At 44.8% G+C, this 27,169-nt stretch overlaps 1 protein-coding gene across 1 annotated transcript in view; it reads left to right on the top strand.

Moving 5' to 3' along the window:
- The window catches only part of ACAD11 (acyl-CoA dehydrogenase family member 11), a 258,546-nt gene that overhangs the window by 181,133 nt on the left and 50,244 nt on the right, over positions 1-27,169 (top strand). Inside the window, exons 15-17 of the mRNA XM_033929962.1 lie at positions 6,454-6,539; positions 14,235-14,306; positions 22,268-22,422. Coding sequence (XP_033785853.1) covers positions 6,454-6,539; positions 14,235-14,306; positions 22,268-22,422 — 313 coding nt within the window. The remainder of the gene's footprint in view (positions 1-6,453; positions 6,540-14,234; positions 14,307-22,267; positions 22,423-27,169) is intronic.

The following is a 27,169-nucleotide window of genomic DNA, read 5'->3' as shown; positions in this document are numbered from 1 at the left end:
TTTAATGTTCTTTGCCAGAGTTTCTTCCACTCGAAATTTGGCCTCTCTAACTGCTGTTTTGACCGTTGCAGATCTGGTCTTATATTCTACTTTAGTTTCTCTTCTCTGCGTACGTTTGTAGGAAAGAAATGCTTTTTTCTTCTCCTTAATGAGGTGCGAGATCTCTTCAGTGAACCATTGGGGTTTGTTGTTTCTTTATCGTTTATCTACTGATTTTATGTAGCGATTAGTTGCTTCGTGTATGGATGATTTCAGGTACGACCACATAGTTTCCACATTGTCGGTCTCTGCTTGGTCCTGCAGCTTCTGATGAACGAAATCCCCCATGCGTGCGAAGTCGGTGCCCCGTTGGTGAGTACCAGGTCTAGGATCGCCTGGGCTCTAGTGGGTTCCGTTACCATCTGTCTGAGATGTACTCCTTTTATGGAGGTCAAAAGCCTCCTGCTGCTGCTGGTTGTTGCTGAAAATGTGTTCCAGTCTGCATCAGGTATGTTGAAGTCCCCTAGCAGTACAGTGTCGCCCCGTAGAGTTATATTCTCTATGTCTTCAATTAATTCTGCGTCCATGTCTTCCGGTTGTCTTGGAGGTCTTTATACCACTCCAAGATACAGGCATTTTTTGCCACCTCTTGCCAGGTTTACCCAGAGGGATTCCCCGGTATACTTGACATCAGTGATCCTGGTGGTCTTGATGTCCTCTTTAATGTATAGTGCTACCCCTCCACCTAACCTGCCCTCTCTGTCCTGACGAAGTAAATTGTACCCCGGTATAGCCATATCCCACCCATGTGCGTCCGTGAACCAAGTCTCAGATATTGCCACCACGTCCAGTTTGGCATCCCTTATTTCAGTTTCCAGTTCTAGAATTTTATTGCCTAAACTGTGTGCATTAACATACATGGCCCTCCACACTTTGTGTTTGCTGAGTCCCTGTAAGGCTATTCCTGACTGATTCTGTGTGGCTCCTAGAGAACTGTTTGCATATTGGGTCCTTACCTCGGAAACAAAGTGTCGACTCGTCCCATCAGGATAGTTCCTTTCCACACCAGTATATGAGTAGGTCCCCTCCCCCAACTTACCTAGTTTAAAGCCCTGCGAAGCAGGCGGGCTAGTCAGTGTCCGAAGACGTTCTTACCTCTGCTGGTCAAATGGAGTCCGTCTGGTCCCTGTAGTCCCTGCAGCGCCTCTCTATGATCCAGGAATCCGAAGTTCATATCTCGACACCATCCTTGTAGCCATTCGTTCGTTCTCCGGATGCATTCATCTCTTGCTCTTCCCTTGCCTCTAACTGGGAGGATTGATGAGAAGACTACCTGCGCACTTGTCTGCTTCAGCCTCTCACCCAAGGCTCCGAAGTCTCTGGTGATGGTCTCTGGGGTGTTCCTGGCAGTGTCATTCGTACCTATATGGATAAGAAGCATAGGAAAATGGTCATGAGGTGTAAGTAGTTTACACTTGCTCCCCCTAATTATCCTTCATTGTCTACTTCAACACTGGAGCTTACCCAGTCTCTAAGGAATAATTCTGAAGTCCCCTATGCTCCAGGAGTATCTCCTATATTGGCAGCTCCATTAGGTCTTGAGGCAGACAGCAGTAAAGATGGGGTTTGTCTCAGCCCCAAACAATGTACATAAGCCTTGGTTTCCTTCCCTCCTTTTCCTCATAATGGGTAAAAACGAGTGTGGGAAAGTAGATTCAGAAGGAATAAGTCTGGAGCTCTCTCTTAAGTGCCCTTAATTAATGCCATTTTGTCCCCTCAGGAATTTGTTATTCATGAGGGAGATGTTGATCTTTTTTGCAGAACATCAAGTCTAGTATGTGGTCTTTTTCATAAGTTGGAGATTTGATCACCTGTAGGATCCTAGAGCTGTAGTGGTGGTCGATATGTAGGTTAAATCTCGCATGATGACTAATTTAGGAAGCTCAGGGTTACCTCTCTTTCCAGATTCAGAAGTTCTTGAAGGGCTCTGTAGACCACAAACAGCCACATTGGGTCCTTATCGCCCAACTGGATTAAGAGACACTCTGACTCAGAGAGGTGGGAAATGGTGACTCTACGCAGTTTGATTGTGTCTCAGATCAGAACTACTACCCCTCCACCCCATTTCCCTGATCTTTGTTGAAGCTGGATAGTGAATTCTATGGGGTGTAGTTCAGTCAGCCAGTTCTCAGTTATTCCCAGGATGTCAAGGCGTGAATTATAGGAAATTTTGAATTGGCTGACCTTGAATTTACTAGGCCCAAATTTCCTAGTTATAGGGATTTGGTCATATGGGTATGGTTAGATACAGGTGTTTTGCTTCCTGGGTTTGTGTTCTCTAGTCAGAGAGAAGAAGTTGTAGTTTCCTCTTCCCTAAACTTCTGGTATTATAGTAGTAGTAGTAGTAGTACTACTAATAATAAAAAAGTCAGTTTATCTTTGGCAACAATAAACAATAGAGTGCTAATTATGCAAACAATAATTGCCGAGAGGTACAATCTCACTGGAGAAATTCGCTACGATTTTGCTTGAAGTGCTATCTTTTCCATACTTGGTCCTATCTTATGGAATAGCTAGCTCTTATATGTGTATTAAGAACATAAGAAGTTGCCTCCGTTGAGGCAGACCAGAGGTCCATCTCACCCAGCGGTCCGCTCCCACGGCGGCCTATCAGGCCTATTGCCTGAGCAGTGATCCCTGACTATTTCTATAACTTACCTCTTACTCCTATCCCTATAACCTGCCTCTACTCCTATCTGTACCCCTCAATCCCTTTGTCCTCTAGGAACCTATCCAAACCTTCTTTGAAGCCCTGTAACGTGCTTCTGCCTATCACAGCCTCCGGAAGTGCGTTCCATGTATCCACCATCTTATTCAGAATAATATTTCATATCTACTGTTTTGCTAAAGCATTTAACATTTCCTTATATTTATTCATTCACAGTAGATTTAAAGGTAGGGCAGCTACTGGAGCTTGCTCTCTGGAGCTCAATACATTATTGAACAATCTAACACTGTCCCTTTTCTCCTTACAATTTTGTAAATTTCATTTCTACTAAAGCTGTTCTAAATAATGAAAAATATTGTTTGGCCAAATATGAATATTGAATACAAATAATGGGCATTGAGCTTTAGCATAGCAAATAATAAAACAAGCAATGTGGAATCAGAGATCAAGAGATTATTTCAGTAGGATTTAGCACAATAGAACCCCAGAATATTCGTATTTGAATTTAAATCACTATTCAGCTAAATATGAATAATGTATCCAGGGCACTATTTATTTGGATTTAATGACCACTTTTTTTTCATGAAGCGATTCACCCAAAGCGGTTTATAGTACACTGAATAGTAATCAGGTACTCTTGAGTATTTTCTCTATCTGTCCCAACGGGTTTACATCTGACTGTGGTACCTGGGGTTAAGTGACTTGCCCAGGATCATAATGAGCGCCACTGGAATTGAGCCTGCAACCTCAAGGTGCTGAGGTAGCAGGTCTAGCTACTAGGCCACTCCTCCACTCAACTATTCAGGGCAGAATCAAATATAAATATTTGGTACAGCTCTAATTTCTACCCTGCTGACTATAATTTTAATGCATTTTAAACAGCTTAGATGAATATTTTGATAAGTCGTATTACAAAAAAAACAAAGAACTTAAGAGTGCCTGCTTCCTGGAAGGGGTTTAGGTGGTCAAGTCAGCTCTGCAGAATTGTTTATTCATCCACACAGAGAAATTATCTATATTTTATGCTTCAGTTCTTTGACAACAAAAGTAAAAGAAAAAGTTTTTAAAGGCCTGTATCTAACAGGGCACTTCTGTTCTCTAAAGCAGTGTTTTTCAACCGCTGTTCCGCGGCACACTAGTGTGCCGCGAGATGTTGCCTGGTGTGCCATACGGTCAGGGCCGCCATCAGGGCAGTACCACCAGTCTAGGGAGAGGGGCGGTCCGCCCCACGTGGACAGGAGAGAGCTGGACGGGGGATCCGCGGAGTTCAATACATCTTGAGCCGCGAGGCTCGTCTTCTGTTCCTGCCTGCCCTGCAGCTAACATATAGCCGATCGCAAGCGTTCCCCGATGTCAGCGCTGACGTCGGAGGGAGGGCTTAAGCAAAGCCTGCCCTCCGACGTCAGCGCTGACGTCGGAGAATACTTCCGTTCGGCTATTTGTGTGCGGCAGGGCAGGCAGGAAGCAGAAGACAAGCCTCGCGGCTTGAGCTTCGTTTTGCTGAGAAAGTTGCAAAGATGGGCTGAGAGGCAAACACGGAACACAAAAGGGGGGAGGGAGTGCGTTTTGGACACAAGGCATGAACTTGGGAGAGAGGAAGGGAGGGAAAGAGATGCTGAGGTGGGGGAGGGAATGCATTTTTGGACACAGAAGAAATGGACTTGGGAGAGAGGAAGGGAGGGAAAGAGATGCTGAGGTGGGGGAGGGAATGAGTGTTTGGACACAGAAGGCATGGACTTTGGAAAGAGGAAGGGAGGGAAAGAGATGGTTGTGTACACGGGGAATAGAAGAAAGGAGAATTTTTGGTCATAGGGAGGGAGTGAGGTACAGATAGTGGCATACTAGGGTGGGGGGGGGGCGGACTGCCCCACCCCGGGTTTACGTCCCAAGGGGGTGCACAGCTGGCCACCCTCCAGTGTTGTCCCTAGGCCGGCAAACTGCGGCTCTTTAGCCACTTGAGTGCCACCGCCGCCAACAGTGTTGTTGGCGGTGGCAGCATTATAAAATACTTTCTTTGTGTTTATTTGATTCCTATTCAAGAGAATTACTTTATATATAGTCAATATAGGCACAGAGTTAAATTTTTTAACATTTTCTAATGGTGGTGTGCCTCGTGATTTTTTTCATGAAACAAGTGTGCCTTTGCCCAAAAAAGGTTGAAAAACACTGCTCTAAAGTAATCTCTGCTTAGAAGCTGTTTCAAACTGATACATGGTCAGACCTTTAAACTTTAAATTATAAATAGGGTTGTCCTCCTGTTTATCACAGCTCTTTAGCCCAGGAGATTATTTCAATCACTGGTTCTGATGTTCCTGGGGACAGGTCGCTGGAGAATTTTGTTATTTGTTGTCCAGGAGAAGATATTAGCTTAAACTGTAAGAGTGAGAAGAGGTTGCTTGTAACATGCAGGGAAAGCATAGATCGTCTTCTATCAGCAGACAAATGAAATAAAAAGTAAAAATGCAAAATAAAAATGAGGACTGGTGCCTCAACACAAACTGAAAAGAAATTATGAAAATTAGATATGTAAATAAATAGAAAACACATTTTAAAAATCTAAACCGAACAAGTTCACTGTGCTTGTGTTGTGCCACACCTGTCCCCTGTAACTATCCCTTTGCCCCTTTCTCTGCTACCCTTCCTCCTCCACTTCCCCAAAATCCCCCACTTGCCCAAAACAAAACCGCTCCTTCCCCTCTCTCATCTAACTCAAATATGCACAGAAACAACACAGCTAAACAAACATGCATACATATAAATGTAGAAGGGTTGGGAAGAATTCCACAACCCGTTCTCCCACAAATTTTTCCACTAGTTGTTAAGGGGTTCATAATAAAAAAAATTTAAAAAGTCTAAAAAGTGGCCTAAATGGGTACTTGGACGATCAAAAAGCCTGATCGTCCAAGTACCCATAATCAAACCTGGTTTTAGAAGTATCTAAAACCAGCTTAGGCCTTTCCCCTGCCTCTAAACACATAGAGCGAAAAGAGGCGTTTTTTAGAGGAGGGGAAAGGGCGAGAGGTGGACCGACCTAGACATAGGCGTACAGCAGGTATAACCAAAAGTTTAGGCAGGTTGTCTAGTCGGCACTTATACGTTTTGACTTAGACCAAGTCAAAACAGGTATAAGTGCTGAAAAAAGGGCCGCTGAGCTGATCGCTGCAGCTCAGTGTCCCCAACAACCTGCCTACCGCCTACTGCAACTATCGCTGCAGGAGAGATGGCTCATCTCTCCAGCCGCGATGGTGATTGCCCACCCCCCTCTGAACTGCGGGGAGTGGATTCTGTAACCGGTGTTGTTTTTGACAGACACCGGTTACAGAATCCAGCTTTTAGGCGAAGGACTGGCTCCTGCTTCACCTAAAAGCTCTTGTTTTGGGCGTTTGGGAGTTAGGCTTTTTTTAGGTTGATTATATGTTGTTAGTGTAGACGTAGTGGTGCTCTGGGCATTTAAACAGCTGAACGTAGAGGCAGGCCATTAAAAAAAAACAACAACCTCCTTTTGGACTTTTTTTTTTGATAATGGACATTTTCCCTGCTTCTACTTTCAACGTTTAAGGACTTAGGCCAAAAGGGGACTTGTGTAGATTTTCTTAGAAAATTTTATCTACTGTTTTCTTCTACTTTTCCACGTACCATCCTAAATGCTTATTTTAGTGCATACGATTGGTATAATGCATGTAGACATCTGCAAATAAAATTCAACCTTTGATGCTCCTTATTTATATTCCATTTGTCTTCATCAGATACAGACAGCACAGCATGATCCTTGTGCCTCTTGAGACACCAGGGGTGAAAATTGTAAGACCACTGAAAGTTTTTGGATATGATGGTAAGAGAAAATGCCAAATAATTCTACCATATAATATTTGAATCTTTTTATTTTATTTAGCTGAAATATTAAAAACTGCATAATTAATTCAAGCGATACTCTGAAAAGTGGGGCTTTAATAAACTCTGCTCATATTTTTATTAAGAATTTCCTATCAAAAGAAATCAATAACTTAGGATAGATTTAAAGATTTGGGAAAAGTGCTAAAGCCTGCTTAGCATTTTCAGTACCTTCTGGAAAAGAAATCCATGCATTTTCAGTACCTTCACAGAAAAAAAATCCATGCATAAGGAAGACAGTTTTCAAAAAGCTATTACAGTGGTGCCTCACACAACGAACTTAATCCGTTCCAGGAGCAAGTTTGTTATGTGAAACGTTCGTTGTGTGAAACGCGTTTTCCCATAACAATACATGTTAAAAAAAATAATTCGTTCTGTAGCATAAAATATGCTAAGATGACATAAAAAAAGATAAATTTTTGGTTATTATTTTTATTTAGATACATCTAAAAACATAATTGTTTTTTAAAACAACACACATTTTTTAAATTTAAAGACAGACTAAGTAGAGTCTAATTTTACAGTGAGAGGGCAGAGTCTCAGCGGCAAAAACTGGGACTTAACTGTTCATTTTTTTTTTTTTCTACCGTGTTTCCCCGATGATAAGGCAGGGCCATCAAATAAGACAGCCCCCCCTTTTTAGAAAAAAATGTAAAATAAGGCACCCCCCCGCAAATAAGCCACCCACCGATACCTGCGCTTACCCGAATCGGGTGGTACGGTGGGTGACTCCGTGTGGTCCCTGGCACCCCCGACACGATCGGGGCAAGAGGGAGCTCAAGCCCTCTTGCCCCCCCGACTCCCCGACACGATCGGGGCAAGAGGGAGCTCAAGCCCTCTTGCCCCCCCCGACTCCCCGACACGATCGGGGCAAGAGGGAGCTCAAGCCCTCTTGCCCCCCTGACTCCCCGACACGATCGGGGCAAAAGGGAGCCCAAGCCCTCTTGCCCCGCCGACTCCCCGACACGATCGGGGCAAAAGGGAGCCCAAGCCCTCTTGCCCCGCCGATTCCCCAACTCCCCGACAATATCGGGCCAGGAGGGAGCCCAAGTCCTCCTGGCCACGGCGACCCCCTAACCCCACCCTGCACTACATTACGGGCAGGAGGGATCCCAGGCCCTCCTGCCCTCGACGCAAACCCCCCCTCCCCCCAACGACCGCCCCCCCAAGAACCTCCGACCGCCCCCCCAGCCGACCCGCGACCCCCCTGGCCGACCCCCACGACACCCCCAACCCCCTTCCCCGTACCTTTCTGTAGTTGGCCGGACAGACGGGAGCCAAACCCGCCTGTCCGGCAGGCAGCTATCGACGGAATGAGGCCGGATTGGCCCATCCGTCCCAAAGCTCCGCCTACTGGTGGGGCCTAAGGCGCCTGGGCCAATCAGAATAGGCCCGGGAGCCTTAGGTCCCTCCTGGGGGCAGGGCCTGAGGCACATGGTCGGGTTGGGCCCATGTGCCTCAGGCCCCGCCCCCAGGAGGGACCTAAGGCTCCCGGGCCTATTCTGATTGGCCCAGGCGCCTTAGGCCCCACCAGTAGGCGGAGCTTTGGGACGGATGGGCCAATCCGGCCTCATTCCGTCGATGGCTGCCTGCCGGACAGGCGGGTTTGGCTCCAGTCTGTCCGGCCAACTACAGAAAGGTACGGGGAAGGGGGTTGGGGGTGTCGTGGGGGTCGGCCAGGGGGGTCGCGGGTCGGCTGGGGGGGCGGTCGGAGGTTCTTGGGGGGGGGCGGTCGTTGGGGGGAGGGGGGGTTTGCGTCGAGGGCAGGAGGGCCTGGGATCCCTCCTGCCCGTAATGTAGTGCAGGGTGGGGTTAGGGGGTCGCCGTGGCCAGGAGGACTTGGGCTCCCTCCTGGCCCGATATTGTCGGGGAGTTGGGGAATCGGCGGGGCAAGAGGGCTTGGGCTCCCTTTTGCCCCGATCGTGTCGGGGAGTCGGGGGGGCAAGAGGGCTTGAGCTCCCTTTTGCCCCGATCGTGTCGGGGAGTCGGGGGGGCAAGAGGGCTTGAGCTCCCTCTTGCCCCGATCGTGTCGGGGAGTCGGGGGGGCAAGAGGGCTTGAGCTCCCTCTTGCCCCGATCGTGTCGGGGAGTCGGGGGGGGCAAGAGGGCTTGAGCTCCCTCTTGCCCCGATCGTGTCGGGGAGTCGGGGGGGCAAGAGGGAACCAGGCGGAGAGAGGGCAGTTAAGCGCAGTGCCTGCGCGGAAGGATGCAGCTCGGGCGACTTCGTTGTGTGAAACGAAGTTCGTTGTACGGATCAAGACATAAAGTTCGTTGTGCGCAGCGTTCGCTGTGCGAGGCGTCCGTTATGCGAGGCACCACTGTACTTATGTAGATGGCTGTTTATTCTGATATAAAAGGACCTTTTTCAAAACTGTCCATCGTCTCTGAGGTTGAAAGTACACATATTGTTAGACAATACTTTTACCTGGATTTTTTTTAGGGGACATAACAATGTGTATTCCAGTGCAGGAGGGACAGGAGTCCAACTGCCACCTCACATCAGATCACTAGAAGGGTACTGAACTTCAGGAAGGCAATAAAAACTCACCTCTTCCTCTAACCTTCTATGAAATTGCCCCAGTCTAAATATCACTGCCTAAGCAACAAGATTAACCATCACTGATACTACCATGTTCTTCCATATCATATCATACCTAATACATATTATCATGCGCTGTTATGTATTATCTTGCCATGCCACGTAATGTCATTGCCGACACTTCTACACTTTGCCAGACATTATATGCTATACCATACCTAGCATATATTATCATTCACAGTTATGTATTGTCTGCCATACCATGCACTGTCATGCATCATAATGCAATGCCATGCTCTATTATCTACTGTCTTACCATGCTTCGTATTGCCAGGCACTATAATGTACTGTCAAGCTCTATTAGTTACCGCAATGTCATACTAAACTCATAGCATCACCACCCCATGCTGTATGAGGTCTTGTCCTGTCATAGCCTATTAAGTAATGCCATGGTTTTGAGTACTATCATGCTCCCTTATATATTGTCGTATCATGTCATGATCTAAAATGTACTGTAATGCTCTACATTATTATACCCTGTTATGGGTTTTTTTAATGTATGTGAACTTGTAATCCATTCTGAGCTCTTCTGGGAGGACGGGATATAAATCCAAATAAATAAATAATGATTGGTTCTTTTCCCTTATCTGCAAGGACTGCAGAAGGCATCGTTTACATTTTTCTTCAACGTCACCTCCTTGTATCACTGGGCAGTGCCTCAGTCCCTCAGTTTTAATTTCTGCAAGTGAGTTGAAAAGGTGTCTTCTTTTCTGCTCTTCATCTGTTTTATTATTTTCAGGTTTTTAATCTGATTATAAAGCTTCCTGGTGCTATAGAGGTTCCCAGAAATCCTGGAACAGCTCTGCCTGGGAGAAGACACAGTCTCTGGTTCAGAAGACTGTAGCCAGGGTGGGCAACCCTTTAGGATACCTGCCTGGCTAGTCTGCATTAACTTTGAAGAGCTCAGGGAGATGAACTTTTTCAGGTTCTTGAGCACAGGCTTATTGGCCTCACATTGGTCCAGAGGACTGTAATGGGTGCCGGCTGTGTCCTTCTTCTCCCCCCCCCCCTGAAGATGCATAAGGAGCTAGTGGGTTCAAGGATTCCAAATCTGTGAGGTCTGTGTAAAAGGCAACCTGAAGAAACAAGCACCCAGAGGAATTTCAGGCTTGTGTGAGATCTTGAAAAAGAGCCTGACAGTTGGTTGCTTAAGGTTCAAGTAATGAGCTCCTCATGCTTAGAGCTTGAGTAGAGAAAGCGTACTAAATGACCCATCCTAATGTAGTCAGATTCCTGAAAGGAACGTTGTGGCTGTATCATCCTGTGCTTCCACCATTTCCTGTGTCTCATCTCCAGTCACCAAATGATGAAAAAAAATTCACTTGGTCTTCACGGAGCATCTCCAAGTTCTCCTAACAACACTGGAGCCTCATGGCCTTCAAACATGCCCACCTCCATGAATCAGAGAATAGGCTCCTTGCATGAGAGCTTCAAAACCCTTCTCACCGAGGAGATAGCCACCAGGGACACTGTCTTGACTATAAGATCTATCAGCGACACATTCTGTATGGGTTCATACGGGGGTTTTATAGAGGGCCCGTAGAACAATATTTTCTATGATAATAGTTATGCTCTGGAACGTGTTGCCAGAGGATGTAGTAAGAGCGGTTAATGTAGCTGGTTTTAAAAAAGGTTTGGACAAGTTCCTGGAGGAAAAGTCCATAGTTTGCTGTTGAGACAGACATAGGAGAAGCCACTGCTTGTCCTGGATCGGTAGCATGGAATGCTGCTACTGTTTGGGTTTTTGCCAGGTACTTGTGACTTGGATTGGCCTCTGTGAGGATGAGATACTGGGCTAGATGGACCATTGGTCTAGCCTTGTTAAGGCTATTCTTATGTTCTTAACAGAGACGGTCTCACATGTTCAATGTACAGTGCTACATATATCCAACAGCACTTTAGGAATGATTAGTAGTAGTAATAGTACTTCTGGTACTCCTCTGTATTTCCCAGACATATTGAATCCATTGTCATAGGTTTGTCCAATGTAGAGCTGTAAATCTAATTCAGATTCCTTAATGACATCAAGAACATTGGAAACAAACTAGTTTCAATTAGAATTTGCGTGAAATTTTCAAACAAAAGAAAATATTCATAGTTGCCACTTTTTTGTGTTCCAATATTTCTATTTATTTGCAATGAGAATCCAAGTCACATAAAACAAAGAAGCACAGACAGGTATGTGTGGGTCCTTAGCCCAGAACCGCATAGGATTTATCTGACAAAGACCCTCCCATATTCACCTCCCAAGTATCCTTTCTGAAACCCCTGTTCTAATATCTGATGTAAAATAAAAAAATAATTGAGGCAGCTTGAGAAGAGAGATGAACATGAAGGAAGTATCTTCCAATAATTGTTCCTTAGTGTTCACTGACCAGTTCTGAAATAGCAACTTACTTGAATACAACAGCTGAAGCCATAAACAAAACCGATTGGTGAAGAGGCCAAACTCGTGTTGAAGATCTTTAAAATTCTTGAAATGATCTTGGAATGGTTGCACAAGCACCAGATCTTCTACTTTGCCATCATTTCCAACTTGATATCTTCTTACTGATTAGAATCTGTGAATTATTTCAAATAGGGAATTTTTTTTTTTTATAACTAGGCTCCCCTGCAGCCACTCAAACAGGTTTTTTTAGATGCATAAATTATGGACCAGAGGTGTCTAAACAATTGCTTTTGGCTGTTTTTGGTGATGGCTTAGTTTCAGTCTTTGGAAAATCTCTTCTTTGAAATAGATTGCTTATCCAGTGGGATAAATTTAGTTGTACGCTTTCAAAAAAACCCCTTCAGATTTAGTTGTACGCTTTCAAAGAATAAAAACCAGGGTTCTATTTTCTCCTGTTTTATGATATTCACACTATTTATTTACTCAACTTTCTATACCATTCTCCCAGGGGAGCTCAGAACGGTTTACATGAATTTATTCAGGTACTCAAGTATTTTTCCCTGTCTGTCCCGGTGGGCTCACAATCTATCTAATGTACCTGGGCCAAAGGGGGGGATTAAGTGACTTGTCCAGGGTCACAAGGAGCAGTGTTGGTTTGAACCCACAACTCCAGGGTGCTGAGGCTGTAGCTTTAACCACTGCGCCACACTGTCTTTGACTGTATTTGTGAATTATCTTTGTTTGTGAGTGAGCAATAATACCCTAGGGCCTCTTCTACGAAACTGCGCCAGCAGTTTCTAGTGTGGGGAGCCATGCTTAATGGCCCACGCTGCTCCTGACGCTCATAGGAACTCAATGAGCGTCGGGAGCAGTGCAGGCCATTCAGCGCGGCTCTCTGTGTGCTGAAAACTGCTAGCGCGGTTTTGTAGTAGAGGGGGCTAGTTTAGTGGTATGAGATGTGATCGGGTGCCATTGCAGTTCAAAGCAAAATAATGAGCATGGTATACGGCAGTGTTTTGAGTGTATTTTCTAGGTACATTTTTTCAACATCTTTTCTTACATTGTTGTAGTACAGATGCTTATTTGTGACCGTCTCTGGGAAAAAGTGACAAGCCACCAGAAACAAAGAAAGAGGTTTTAATGAATTGTTAGAGCAAACAATTTGGTTTTTCTTTTTGTAATTATTTATTCATTTTTAAAAACTTGCATCAAGTGTGCAATTAATAAAACATTTAAGATTAAATACATCATTTGAATTTTCTTAGAAACATAGAAAAACATAGAAAAAAAGCGGCAGAAAAGGGCTATAGCCCACCAAGTCTGCCCATTCCAAGTATCCCTCCCCCCTGAGTTTACTCCCTTAACGATCCCACATGAGTATCCCATTTTCTCTTAAAATCCGTCACGTTGCTAGCCTCTATCACCTGGAGTGGGAGTCTGTTCCAATGATCCACCACTCTTTCGGTGAAGAAGTACTTCCTGGAGTCTCCATGAAACTTCCCTCCCCTGACTTTCAGTGGATGCCCTCTGGTGGTCGAGGGTCCCATGAGCCAGAAGATATCCTCTTCTGTCTCGATGCGTCCCGTGATGTACTTATACGTTTCAATCATATCTCCCCGTTCTCTTCTTTCCTCAAGTGAGTACAGCCGCAATTTCTTTAGTCTTTCTTCATACGTGAGATCCCTGAGCCCCAAGACCATCCTGGTTACCGCTCGCTGCACCGACTCGATCCTCAGCACATCCTTTCGGTAATGTGGTCTCCAAAACTGGACACAGTACTCAGATACATAAGATTATTCCCTTCCCACCCATTCCATTCATATTTAATCAAAAATATATAAATATAAATACTCTTATTTATATGTTAAAACCTTCCATATAATTTAGACAACCCACCCTCCCCCTCTCCCCCCATTTGCAAATATATTTCCAATATAAAATGGCATCTATTCATTACAGTAGGCTGCCAATGGCCCCCAGATCTTTATAAATTTATTATAATTACCTTTTTGTAAAGCAATTATGCTTTCCATTTTATAAATGTGACATAATGAATTCCACCAAAAGCAAACAATTTGTAATACAGGTACACCATCGATTTTCTGGCAACAGATGGTCTAGCGCCTCCTTTAGTCTGGCAGCAAGCAGCATCCACAACCTGTTGCTTGCGCTGGCCTTGGCTCTCCCTCTGATGTGATTCCTGGTCCCGCAATCAGGAAGTGACATTAGAGGGATAGCCATGCCTGATGCGAGCAGCAAGTTGCAGATGCTGACAAAGATTAAGAAAGGTACGGGGAGGGATAAGATGGAGAGTAGGAGAGGTGCCAGGGTTGGAGCATATTCTAAAGGTGACCACTGTTGGGTCAGCAAAACAGTTAATCTGGTAAGAGTTTGGAACCAGGGATGCTAGGTAATTGGTAGTGTACCTGTACAACAGTCCACTCCAAACCCATCCTTTTATGTGAAAAAAATAAAAAGTTACAGAAGTTCAAACATATAACTTTTTCAGAATGCTTATGGACCCATGACATGAAAAATCAGCCATTACTTTAGTCATCTTTTCCCAGAGACAGATATATATATAAATAAAAGTTTAAAATAAAAAGACACAAATTTTTTCTCAAATCTTGATTTGGTAATTACTTTTAGATGCTTCCCATGGTGGACATTTTGAAATACATTTTAATCAAGTCCGAGTACCTGTTTCCAATATATTACTAGGTGAGTTTGCTCAGTTTATTTGTCATTGATTTAAAAAGAAATCAATGAAAGCTATTATTCTAAGACAAAGCTGGTCAATATTCATCCAGTGGCCGTTAGTGTATTTTTTATTGCAAGCTGAATTAAATGTGGAAATTCAATGCCGAACCCTATCGGTATGTATACCAGCACTGATGAATATCTAACTACTTGGATGTCTGCCAGGAGTTACATGGGTATTACCGATATTTAGCAGTGGAATCCAGATAGTTACTGATTAACTTAGGAGACCTTTTTGCTGTCCTAAGTTAACCAAGTAACTCTTTGGGAACCACCACGGAATGTTGGGAACCACCACGGAATGTTGGTGGTGCCTGAGTAACTCCAGGCCTTTGCCCTAACTTTGCTCCTAGACCTCCATCCTGGCACTAACTGAATGATCAAAATAAAATATTATTGAAAATATAATTTGCTGCTTATGCTACAAGGACCCAAATTAAATTCATTTAAACAAACTGAGCCTCAAAGCTTCCGGTACAGACTTCCAATGTATCTGCTACTCAATAAAGTCCCATTAATATCATTGGCTCTTAAATAGGTCGGGAAAAACAGAACAGAGAAAAACTCAGAATCACCTGAGAAAAGTCTGTTCTTCAAAAACCCAGACCTGGGCTTGAAAAAAGGTTCCTTGAAGCAATACCAGCAAATAAACACATAGGGCTAGATTCACTAACCCCCAATTCTGTCTTTGATCCATTTCCGATTGCATGCAGGCCAACAAATTCACAAAAGGCCTGCATGCAAATGGGGACGATCATTGACACCCCCACCACCCCCACCCACGGCACGGATTGCTAGAGAGCGATCCTGGAGCATGCACAGACCCTGACAGTAGTGACAGGAAAAGCAGCCTCCTGTCACTGCTGTCAGGGCTTCTGTCGGCTTTTTTTTTTTTTTTTTTTCATTTTTTTAAAAGGCCGCAAAATATAAGGCCTATTTAAAAAAATGAACAATAAAGCCTCCCAACCAGCATGGCCTACCCCCCTGACCGGCATGGCCCGACACCCCGTTAAAAGTTGGGTGTTCAGTCCCTCCTGTTCCATAGGCCTCCCACCTGCGACCGGCACAGCCCACCCCCGGCACGGCACGGCCCGACACCCCATTAAAAGTTGGGAGCAGGAGGGGTGCTCAGTCCCTCCTGCTCCGTAGGCCTCCCTCCAACCCCGGTTGGTAGGTGGGGGAGTTGAGACTCAAGGAAGCTCCTGGAGAGGGTTTCACTACAGTATAGTGTCAGGCACACAGTCACCGCAGGCCGCATAAAACAGCCAGGTGGGCCTTGTGTTTGACACATGTGGCATAAGAGATTATGTAGTCATTGACATTGTGAGGATTTGAACTACTATTAAGATTGCAACAAGGTTTTGAGTGGAAAATGTATTGGGGGGGTTTTCCTCTGCTTTCCCAAAATTGTTAGTAATTTATTAGTAATTTGCAAAATCATATAAGTGCATATGTTGCTTTTATAATTTTATAACAATCAAAATCCACCTGAATATCTATCACTAAGAAGTCCTTTTACTTAGCATGCCCCAACGGACATTAGTGAACACTAAATGCTGCACATTCTATTGTATATCTAAATGCCACTTCTTGTACAATCCCACTCTATTCCTAGATAAGTGGTTTATGCATCCACAGCCTAAATACCTGAGGGCAGTCCTGAGGTAAGAGGGTCTAAAAAAATTATGTAAATGAGGCTTCCTACAAGCAGTCTCACGACTAGGGATGAATAACCCACTTGTCCAGGAATAGAGCGTGGATTTAGAAGAAAGAAGATTAGCAAAGGTAAGAACCTAATCTTTTGATGGCATTTAATTCATGTTAATGTCTGTTTACATGTGCTAAACTTTATTAAAAAGGACTCTAAGGGGCAGATTCTGTATAGGACGCTGGTCTCAGCTGCTGCCTAAGTGGTGGCTGAGAATCGCACACCAGTGTCCTATACAGAATCGCTACCTGATTCTCTAACTGGTGCTCATGTCACAGGCACTGGTTAGAGAATCACATTGCCATCAGCTGATCACAGCAAGGGAATCTCCCTCCAAGAATGTTTGTGGCATGAGGAATGCCCATTCCTTCCTGCCACCACTCCCGAACCCCCCCAGACTGTCTGTGGCAGGAGGGATACCCAGTCTCTCCTGCCACCACCCCTGAACCCCCCTCAAAGTCCCCTGGCAGGAGGGATGCCCACTTAGGTATCTGGCCAGTCGGACTCTTAGGCCCCTCACCGGTGCATCCCAGGATACACTGGAAAGGGGAAGGCCTGTCATTGTGAAGAGGCGGGCCTGTCGGCTGGAGGGAGTAGACATCCCTTGGCCAACCTTATTACAAAAGGTGCCCGGGGGTGTGGGGTGGTGTCTGGGGGAATGTTGGGGGTATCGACGATTTGGGAGGTCATGGGTTTGGGAGCCTGCTGGCAGGAGGGAATGGGCATCCCTCCTGCTGGGGAACTTTGTTGGGGGGTCCCTGCTGCAGCCACTGAGCTGATTGCAGCAGGGGGATTCCCTTGCCGTGATCAGCTCAGCGGCCGCGTTTATTTGACATGTAGACAAGTATTTTGCTGGCCAACATTTCAGGTGCCTATCGCAGCCCTAGGGATGTGCCTAGGGCTGCTTAAGCTCGTCCAAGGCCACCGGGCAAAACCAAGCCTACGGCCAACCTTGGGCAAGCTTAAGTGTCCCGACGCGTCTCCCTACACCCGTAACAGACACCTACAGTGTAGGCGGCCTGCCTCAGGATTTTGTGTTTTTTTAAACGTGCACCCTGATTGGCTGGTTAGACAGCGGTAGGGCGCCTACCACTGCCTACAATCGGGATGTTATTTATAAAATTTGCCCCTAAGTCTCACAAAATATTTACTGACCTTCATATAAGAAATCCTCCTCAGTTACTTAGACGGAATTTCAAAATATAGTCATGGTCTTCCAAGATGAGTGAAAAAAAGGATATTCAAAATGTGTAAGTAGATCATTTGAATTCTAGAACATCAGCTAGTGTGCAAATAAAATGAAAATGAATATAACTTTATCATTGCAATCCAGTAAGGCCCAAATTCTCTAAACGGCACCTATATCAGCTGCCACTTACAAAAGCAATGCCAATCGCATGTCAGTCATGCAATGGCGCCGTTTAGAAAATCACAGCTAGATGAATGGTAGGTGCTGGAAATGTAGGCCAGAGTTTTTAAAGGCATACATATGTAACGCCTACCTTACATGAGAATCGTGTCTACAGTGGCTATAGGCATTGCAAGGCGTCTCCTTAGTCAGGACAACAGTACCATTTTTGGAGGTGCCTCCATTTTTTTACAGTGTTTTAATTGGTTTTTAATCAGTTCAGTGAACCAATTAAAACAAGTTAGGTGGCGGTTGGGTGCTTTACGTACGGCGCCATTTAGAGAATTTGTGCCGAGATCATTCAAAAGACAGCATCCTCTTGGTAACCTTTATCTAAACTCACAGAAGTGCTCCTAGAGATTTGGTCCAATTTCAATTTGCTTTTATAAAGTTGGTACAACTTACAGTTATGTATCTTTAACGCCTAGACACCTTGGTATAAAATTACCCTCAATGTGGTTTATATTATGTTGATATTTCCAGATAAGCCAGTTTGTCTTTAATGCTTACTGAGATTATGTGTAGCATTTCAAGACTCTACTGAAGCATTTTTTTTTTTTAGTTAGCGAACTGACACTAGAGATTTAAGTGTTTTCCAAAATAGTCACAAAACATCAATGAACTTGTAAAATGTCTTCAAAGATATACAGCTTCCAGATTGAATAAACAGCTGTACGTACACAGATATTTTTGTCCACATCCTGCCAGCTTTCCTGTTTATCACTCCCTGGAAAGGTTCTCTTGCTTCCCCTTTGAATTTCATTATAAATGCATGATTCAGAGTTGGCTGTATTTTTAAATCCATTTCCTGTCCTGCTCATAAGGCATGCCACTTTTTTCCAAACCATATGCAAATTTTAATTTTATTGCTGAGTGAGGAGAGTCAGAAAGTATAATAAATCAGAAATTCAAGCCTATACAAAGGGCCTAATTCTGTAAGTGGCACCTAGATTGAGGATGTCTAGCTGATTTTAAAACCATTACTTATGTGTTCTGCACAAAACTCAGAGCGGCACTTAGCAGCGCCTGCCTGTGCCTACCCGCAAAGTAGGCATGGCTAGGGTCAGAAAATAGGCATGCTATGACTTATGCATCGCTAGGTGTCTGTGTTAGGTGCCAGTAAACCCTGGCCTAATATACCAGCACCCAACATTAGGATGTCTAGTCATGCCTAAGTTGAGTTAGGCGCCACTAGGTGCAGTTCTATAAATGATACCTAGCAGTTGATTGACAATCATGCCGAATGGTGCCTAGGAGTTAGGCACCTCTAGACTTAAAGCATAGAGAGAGTTTACTGTATTCTGTGTAGGTGTATGCCAGCGGTCTCAAACTCGCAGTCCCCCGGGTGCTATTTTGCGGCCTGTGATCTTGTACCCGATCTTGCACTCTGGGCAGGAAGAGAGGCGCCAGCGTCAACTGACTTGTAACTTCCTGCAGCCTTCGTGTATGCGGGGACTTCTGCCTTCGCGTATCTGCCAGATGCGCAAAGGCAAGCGATGGCAGCAGGAAGTTGCAAGTCAGCTGATACTGGCGCAATCTTGCACACTGGGCAGGAAGAGAGGCTCCTGTGTTGGCGTCAGCTGACTTGCAACTTCCTGCTGCCGTCACGTATGCCGGGACTCCTGCCTTTGCGTATCTGGCAGATATGCAAAGGCAGGAGTCCCAGCATACGCAACGGCGGAAGGAAGTTGCAAGTCACTTGACGCCAGCACCAGATCCTCTCTTCCTGTGAGATCATATACAAGACCGCAGCTGCAAAATACAGGTATTGCTGGACAAGGGAGGAGGGGAGGAAGGAAGGGAGAAAGGTTACTGCTCGATAAGGGGAGCAGGGAAGGGAGAAAGGGTACTGCTGGACAAAGGGAGCAGGGAAGGGAGAAAGGGGTACTGCTGGACAGGGGCGGCAGGGAAGGGAGAAGAGGTACTGCTGGACAAGGGGAGCAGGGAAGGGAGAAGGGGCACTGATGAACAAGGGGGAGGTAAAAGGAAAGGAGAAGAGGTACTGCTGGACCTGGCAGAAAAGGAGGGAAAGGTGCTATACACTGGAGGGGAGGGTGCATGGGGAGAGAGCATGTTGGGTTGAGAGGGTGGGGGGAGAGGGTTCAGAGAGAAGGAAAGGTCCACTAGACCACCAGGCTTGTGTGGTGGGGGGCGTCGGTAGGGGGGGTTATGTGTACAGCTCTTGTGTGAGTGTTGTGCACACACAACAGCTGCGCCCATTAAAAAAAAAAGCCTGCGGCAGGAGGGAGTGGGCATCCCTACTGCCAGTCTTCTGCATGGGGTGGGGCATCGGCTGGGGGGAGAGGGGGGGCAATGGCAGAGGAGCACTAGACTACCAGGCTTTTGGGCTACAAGGAATTGGGGCTGATAGCGGGTCTGAGCTGATTTATTTTCCTGTCAGTTCCTGAGCCAATCAGCGCTCAGGCACTGACAGGAAAGGTAAGGCTAAGACAGCTCAGACCCTGCCTGTAAACATTGGCCCTGAGTCTTCATAAATGGAGGGGCCTTCCTTTTTAAGAATCCCCCAGAGAGGTCATTTTAATATTAATGACCCATTAATGTTTTAATATTAATGACCTCATTGTACTACATTTACATAATACAATCGAAGGCTGCTAGAAAGCATGGGAAACCCCACAGTGAGCCATTTTAATAATCGGGCGGTAAAATCCATGCCTCTAACGATGGTTTAGCGCCATTGCTAAATGCATGGTGACTTTAGAGAATCGGCTTATTTGTCTGTATGTCCCAACTGCATTTCTCATTAACTATAAAGATGTTTCATTGTATTGTATTGGTGCTGTATCAGATACCTGTTGTGGCTGTTCTCCTGTGCCTTTTTTAATGTGTGCAATGCTTTAATTTTAATTTGTCTATGGTACATACATAGGGAACATGGACACTTTACACTTTCTTTAGAGCAGTTGTAAATTTGTTTGGGAGAGTTTGTCCTCTACTGTTGATCACTATGAGCCGGACGCACTAAAGTCAGTTGGTAATACCGACTGGATCCCTGTTGGCCGAGCAATTGATGCACAACCGAGTTGACATGCAAATTATTTGAGCAGAGTCTCGCCCTAATCTCATTTGATCGAGCGCTGTGAGAGCGATTTAAACACATTCTCAGTATATTCCAATTGGTTCTTGCTGCATGTACGCATGTGCCTGTTGTACATCAGTCTTAGGCGTGGCTTATTTGTTCATGTCGAAGGTGTCGTAAAATGCAATATAAGGAATTCCGGTAGAGATTTTTTCTTGTTTTGGAGTTGTCGGAGGTAGCTGTTTGAAGCTGTTGGACAGCGCTGTTGTAAAAGCGAACAGTGAGGCAGCGTTCTAACTGCATAGAACACGACTTGAACACAAGCTCACAATGCACATACTATATTACATTACATTACATTACATTAGTGATTTCTATTCCGCTTGTGCCTTGCGGTTCTAAGCGGATTACAAGTTAGAAGACTGGACATTTCCAGTAGCATTGCAGTACATATAATCAAGAATGCGTTAAGTTACAATTGTTATTCTGGACTTTTCCACGATAAATTGGTAGTAGATAGTAGATAGTAGATAGTGATAGGTTGTTTAGACGAATAGAGATAATATTGTCCGGATTCTGTTGTTTAGATGAATAGAGATAATACTGTCCGGATTCGAGGTGTTGCTGGTGGTGGTGTTAGGGTAGTCATGAGAGCATTTTCTAATACTTTTGTGAGGTTATGATGAAGGGAAGTGTTTTTTGAAGAGATGAGTTTTGATTTCTTTTCGGAATGCTTTAATGTCTATTGATTTGGTCAGTAGATTGGTGATGGTAGTATCGATCTTTGCTGCCTGTGTCGCTAAAAGGCTGTCGTATAGTTTCTTTCGTCGTGTTCCTTTGAGAGGGGGGTGAGTGAATAGGCTCTGGGTTCTCCTTAATCTGTGTGAGAGGTTACGGTGTAGTCTGTTGTTTAGGTAGCTGGGTGCTGTTCCATGTATTACTTTGTATAGTAGACAGTAGAATTTGAACTGGGATCTTGCTTTTATTGGTAGCCAGTGTGAGTCTAGGTATGCTTTGGTGATGTGGTCATGTTTGCCTAGTGAGTAGATGATTCTGAGGGCTGTGTTCTGAACTGTCTGTAATTGTTTTATCATGTAATTTGGGCATGATAGGTATAGGCTGTTACAGTAATCTACAATACTCAGTACTAGGGATTGTACAAGCGTATAACACAAGCATAAGTTCCACTGCATAGCTATATTTAGTTTTATAGTATAACTTCGATACAGATTATGTTACTTTTCAGGGTAGAAGAGTCAGCAAGGATAGTGTGTGACTGGTCTTCACAAATCGCTCTTTTTCGGATCGGCAAACCCAATCGGTGTTTCTTCTGCTGGTAGCCATTTTGTGCATCGATCGCTCGCCTAGTTTGCAATGCATTTCAGTACTAATCCCCTCATTTGTATGCTCAGATCGGAGAATGAGTGATCGCTCAGAGAAACACATGGACAGCAGTTTTGTGCATCTGGTCAGAGAATCTGATCGATTGCAAAACCGGTTTAGCGACAGTCGGTAAGTTTAGTGCATTTGGCCCTAGGCGAGCTTATTTTATAAAAGCTAAACTGCTTAATTGTCTATATTATATAGTATCCTTTTATGAAATTGCCCTCAATAAATCTACAAGCTAATTTTTTTATGACAAGGAATCTGTTTTTAGCCCCACTAAAATAATATACTTACAGTATGGGTAAATATACAAACAGTTGTACTGTGTATTTGAGCACCTTTTAGATGATTCTTTAATGCTTGTTTTACTCTTTATGAAGGTGAAGGAAGAGGATTTGAGATCGCTCAAGGGAGACTTGGGCCAGGCCGTATTCACCACTGTATGAGAACAATAGGTGTGGCTGAACGCGCTTTGCAGATCATGTGTGAGCGTGCTTCTAGAAGGAAAACGTTTGGGAAGAAGCTCTATGAACACGTAAGGAGCATAAGATAGGATCTCAATATTTCTTCATATAGCATAAATGTCAGCTGCTGTTTTGTAGTTCTTGTATCTAATGCATGATAGCTAGATCTTTCGACAATCTCTAGCAGTGGTCAGCCAGAAATTCTGATGGGCTGATGCTCAAAACTCCAGTGCTATATGGAACAATGGCGGGAAATTCCACGAGAACAGTGCAGCAAAATAATTTCCCAATGTTCAACACTAATAGCATGCAAATTATATGTGTACTGTTAGCGTTGAGCATTGGGAAGTTAAGGGGAGGAACATGCCTGGCGCATGTGCGCAAGAGCTATATAGTAAGCTCAGCTCTTGGGCGCATGCACCAAGCAAACCTGAAGGTGAAACAAACATTGATGCCTGTTTTCTGTGCCTTTTAAATATAAGCTTCCCAATTTTGCTTTATTTGGAAGACTTATATTTAAGCTGGAAACAGGTACCAGCTTGTGCTATCAGTTTCAGGTTTGCTCTGACTCATACATATTTGTCTCACAGCCACTGCCAGCATTAAGCAGCTTGCAAGGACTTCCTTATGTACCTAAACTAAATAAAACCAATCGTGGAAAATCCGCTGTTCAAAAACTCTAACCTTGCTCGAAGTTGGCATTAGGTTTTCAGCAGTAAGGGTTGCTTTGTTTTGTGCGCTGTTCTCTGGGCATGGGAGGGACTAGGAAATGACCTCATTAATACCATTTGACTTCATTTGAATGCTATTTGCACTAATCTATGGTGCACACATTGTCTCCCACGCTACAGCCATCTGAGCATTCTATGCTCATTAAGGGCTGGATTCACTAAGCAAACCGATCATGTACCAATCGGTTTGTGATCCCTATGCGACCCAATTTCCCTCCGACATGATTCACTAACCTCTCATGCGATCTGCTTCCGATCCGTGCATGCAAATTAGGGGAAGCGGCATGCAAAGTAGGCAGAAACGCGATTCAAGTTAATTCATGGCTTGATATACCAATCATCACATGTATCTGGGTGGTTTACAATATCACAAATTAAAACATTTAATATGAATAGATAAAATAAAATAATATGGGGTAAACCTAAAACTATGACAATTGAGACATTGGAAACGAGAGGATTTTTGGTGATAGAAAAGTAATTAATTACAATAATAAATAAAAATAAAACAAAAGAAGGAAGACCGATTGGGCTTGCCGATCCGAAGTGAAGCGATTGCTGAGGACCAGTCGCTTCACTTCTTACCGACTCTCTTGCTCTTTAAAACCATGGTCTGGCAATGCGCTTTTGCAGAATACATAATTCTTCCTTTTTTATATATTATGTAAAACGCATTGCCAGCCAGTGGTTTTAACCAGCCCCCCCCCCCCCCGCTCCGATGCTCCCTGCACTTATCCCCCGCCGATGCCCCTTCTGCACTGATGCCCGCCCCCCCCCCGTGCCAATGCACCCCCTCCCCCACACCGATGCCCTCGGGCTCCTCAGCCAATCAGGGACTTCCTTATGGATGAGTCTAAGGAAGTCTCTGGCCAAAAACAATGGCCAATCAGGGATTTCCTCTCTTACTTTCCTCCCTAAGGAAGTCTCTGATTGGCTGAGGAGCCCGAGGTGCCTCAGCCAATCAGGGCCTGAGGCCCCTCCCCATGCATCAGATGATGCATCGGGGTGTGGCCTAAGGCCGTCATTGCTGTGCAGGAGGTTGTAGGAGCAGGAGATACCGAGCACCCCTCCTGCTCCCAATGACTTAAAAGGTATGGGGAGGGGTTGGGTCCGGCCCAGCCAGCCAGCCGGCCTATCTTATGCTACAGGGAGGGAGGTGGGCCAGGCCCTGCCAGGACGGTTTTGAGATGGCAGGAAGGAGTTGGCATCCCTCCTGCCTTTTGTGGGGCATCGGCGCGGGGGGGGGGGGGCATTTTGGGGGGCCTTGGGGACAGAGGAGGTACTTTGGGGAGGGCTTTTTATTTTTTTTTTAACCGAGCAGTTATTTTGCGTGTGTAATACATGCAAACTATCTGCCCGATTAAAAAAACAAACAAACAAACAACAGAAGCCCTGACAGCAGTGACAGGAGGCTGCTTCTCCTGTCACTACTATCAGGGTCTGCGCATGCTCCAGGATCACTCTCTAGTGATCCGTGCCGTGTGGGGGACGTGTCAGTGATCATCCCCATTTGCATGCAGGCCTTTTGTGAATTTGTCGGCCTGCATGCAATCTGGAACAGATCGGAGACAGAATCAGGGGTTAGTGAATCTAGCCCTAACACTGGTGCTAGTCTGGTGCTTGGCACCAGCATTAGGTTTTGAGCATTTCCCTGCCAGTAATAATAAACTAAACAGCAGCATTTCTACTTTCATGTCTGAGAACAAAGCAGTAAATTGAACCTTTCTCTTGTGCAGCAGTGAATTGAATAAGTCATACAGTGTTTCTTTAGTTCTTGGAGAAAATTAGATCCCTTATAGCAAGGGCGAGCAAACCTTTTGATCTGAAGGCTGCATTGGAAGCTACCCATAACCACAAGGATCAGGTTTAAATTAGGCATCACTGCTTTTAAGATCCTGTCAGGCAATGCCCCCAACCAGCGCTGTGCTAGTTACTGTAAAAAAGTAACTAGTTACCATTACTAGTTACATGGGGTAAAAAGTAACTAGTTACTGATTTCAATTACTCTTCACTAAGGCCTGGATTTTGCAAAGTGCGTCCCGATTTTAGGCAGCTGTAGGTGTCCTACAGCTGTCTAATCAGCCAATCGGGACACACGTTTTTAAAAAAAATGTAGAGCGGGAGACGCTTACAATGTAGGCCTGCAAAATGCTGGCCTACATTGTAAGTACACAAAGCCGCTATCTTACCGCGGCAAGGGATTTCCCTGCCACGATAGGTATAGCAGCTGCCTGTCCCCCCTCCCCTCCGAAGATCACCAGCAGGAGGGTACCCAACCCCTCACGGAGGACACCCCCACCCCCGATTGCCAGCAGGAGGATGCCCAACCCCTGATCACCGATAGGAGGGTACCCAACCCCTCCTGCCGGAAGATGCCCCCGATCGCCAGCAGGAGGTTGTCCAACCCCTCCTGATGGAGGATGCCCCCCTCCAGACCTCCCCCTGCACTAACTCCCCCTACCGACCTCCCCCCCACTAATCTTTAATTGTTGGCCAGTCGGCCAGGTATTCCTACCGTCCGGCCCGCCCCTTTCCAGCCCATCCCCAATAAGCCTAAGGTCTGATAGACCCAGGCTCCTAGGCTTATCGGGGATGGGCCACCCACAAAATTAAGGTGCCAGTTCATGCTTCATAAATTGACCTTGCTTGTGGCACATGCCTTCAGTGCATGCCAGAGGAGCACACCTAAGGAACTAGTAACGCTTCTTAATGCATTCCTTCGTGCACCTCCTAAGGGCGCCCCAATTTCGCACCCTTGGCTCTACTTTACCTGATACTTTTGACAGTCTCATTTCTACTATTTCCCGTTTCCCATGTAACTCCTCATCCTTTGATCCCTCAGAAAGCAAATCTCATCTATCCTTGCTCGTCTCTTAATCCAATGGCCTCTGACTTGCTAAAAATCGGTCTCATTAATTCACAATCGCTTAAATCAAAGCACCACCTGCTTCACGACTCTATAATACAGAAAACTTTGACTTGCTCTGTATAATAAAGACTTGGTTGGCGGAAGGTGAGGAAAGCTATCTTGAGTATGCCTGCCCTCCAGGCTATACCTATCAATATAACCACCGGAAAGGGAAGAAGGGCGGTGGACTAGCTATAATCCACCGCATTTCACTAGTCTGTAATATTGAAATTTCCCCTGGGAACAGCCTTCTGGAATTCATTCAGTTCAAAGTAAAAATTAGCCCCTCTTCTGACTATCTGCTATTATATCTCCCTCCACCTGTCAACAGCCTCATTCTAACTCGCCTTCAGTCTACTATTTTTTTACTTCTGTACGTCTACATCCGACCCGATCATACTTGGCGACCTTAACATTCACTTTGATGACTTTAATAACGCCTCCACCCTCGAGTTTCTTACCCTCCTTAATGATTTGAGCCTCCACACTCTAATATCTGGCCTTACTCATGTAGCAAGACACACACTCGATATGGTCCTTGTCCAAAATTCACAGAACAACTGTTTTCATATTGCAGCCATTGAATCCAAGCCTTGGTCACAGAGAAGGAATTTAGAGGCCTCCTCTATTAAAATCGCATTGTCAACCTTTAAAATCCGACAATCTAATGCACCAATATTTCTGGATCGTCTTTTGATTCCATATTTTCCATTTAGGACACTCAGATCATCAGAACAGCATTTATTGACTGTCCCTTCTTTAAAAGTAATAGGTACTAGGAGATCTACTATTTTTTTGGTTATAGCACCCAAGCTCTGGAACAACCTACCAAATTACTTACGTGATGAACCCTCATTAGAAAAATTCAAAAGTTCTTTAAAAAGTTTCTTGTATAAAGACGCATTTGAGACATAGATAGGTTAACTCGTCTACCATTAAATCTTATGCTCTAATGTTTAATCTTAATCAGACCTTATGTATAGGTCGCAAACTTTTCCACCTTCTCTTCTAAATTTATTCATTTTCTTATATTTATTCTTTAATTACCCTCCAGATATATTCTCCTTAAATGTTTCTTTAAAGATTGTAGCTCATCCCCCTCTCCTTTTGTATCGGTAATTAAATTTGTACGTTTATACCTTATGTTTATTTGTAATACAATTGTTTTATTTTGTCCTC

Source organism: Geotrypetes seraphini, chromosome 2 (assembly GCF_902459505.1).
Source record: "Geotrypetes seraphini chromosome 2, aGeoSer1.1, whole genome shotgun sequence".
Taxonomy (NCBI): Eukaryota; Metazoa; Chordata; class Amphibia; order Gymnophiona; family Dermophiidae; genus Geotrypetes; species Geotrypetes seraphini.
This window is presented reverse-complemented; position numbering and strand designations above follow the sequence as displayed.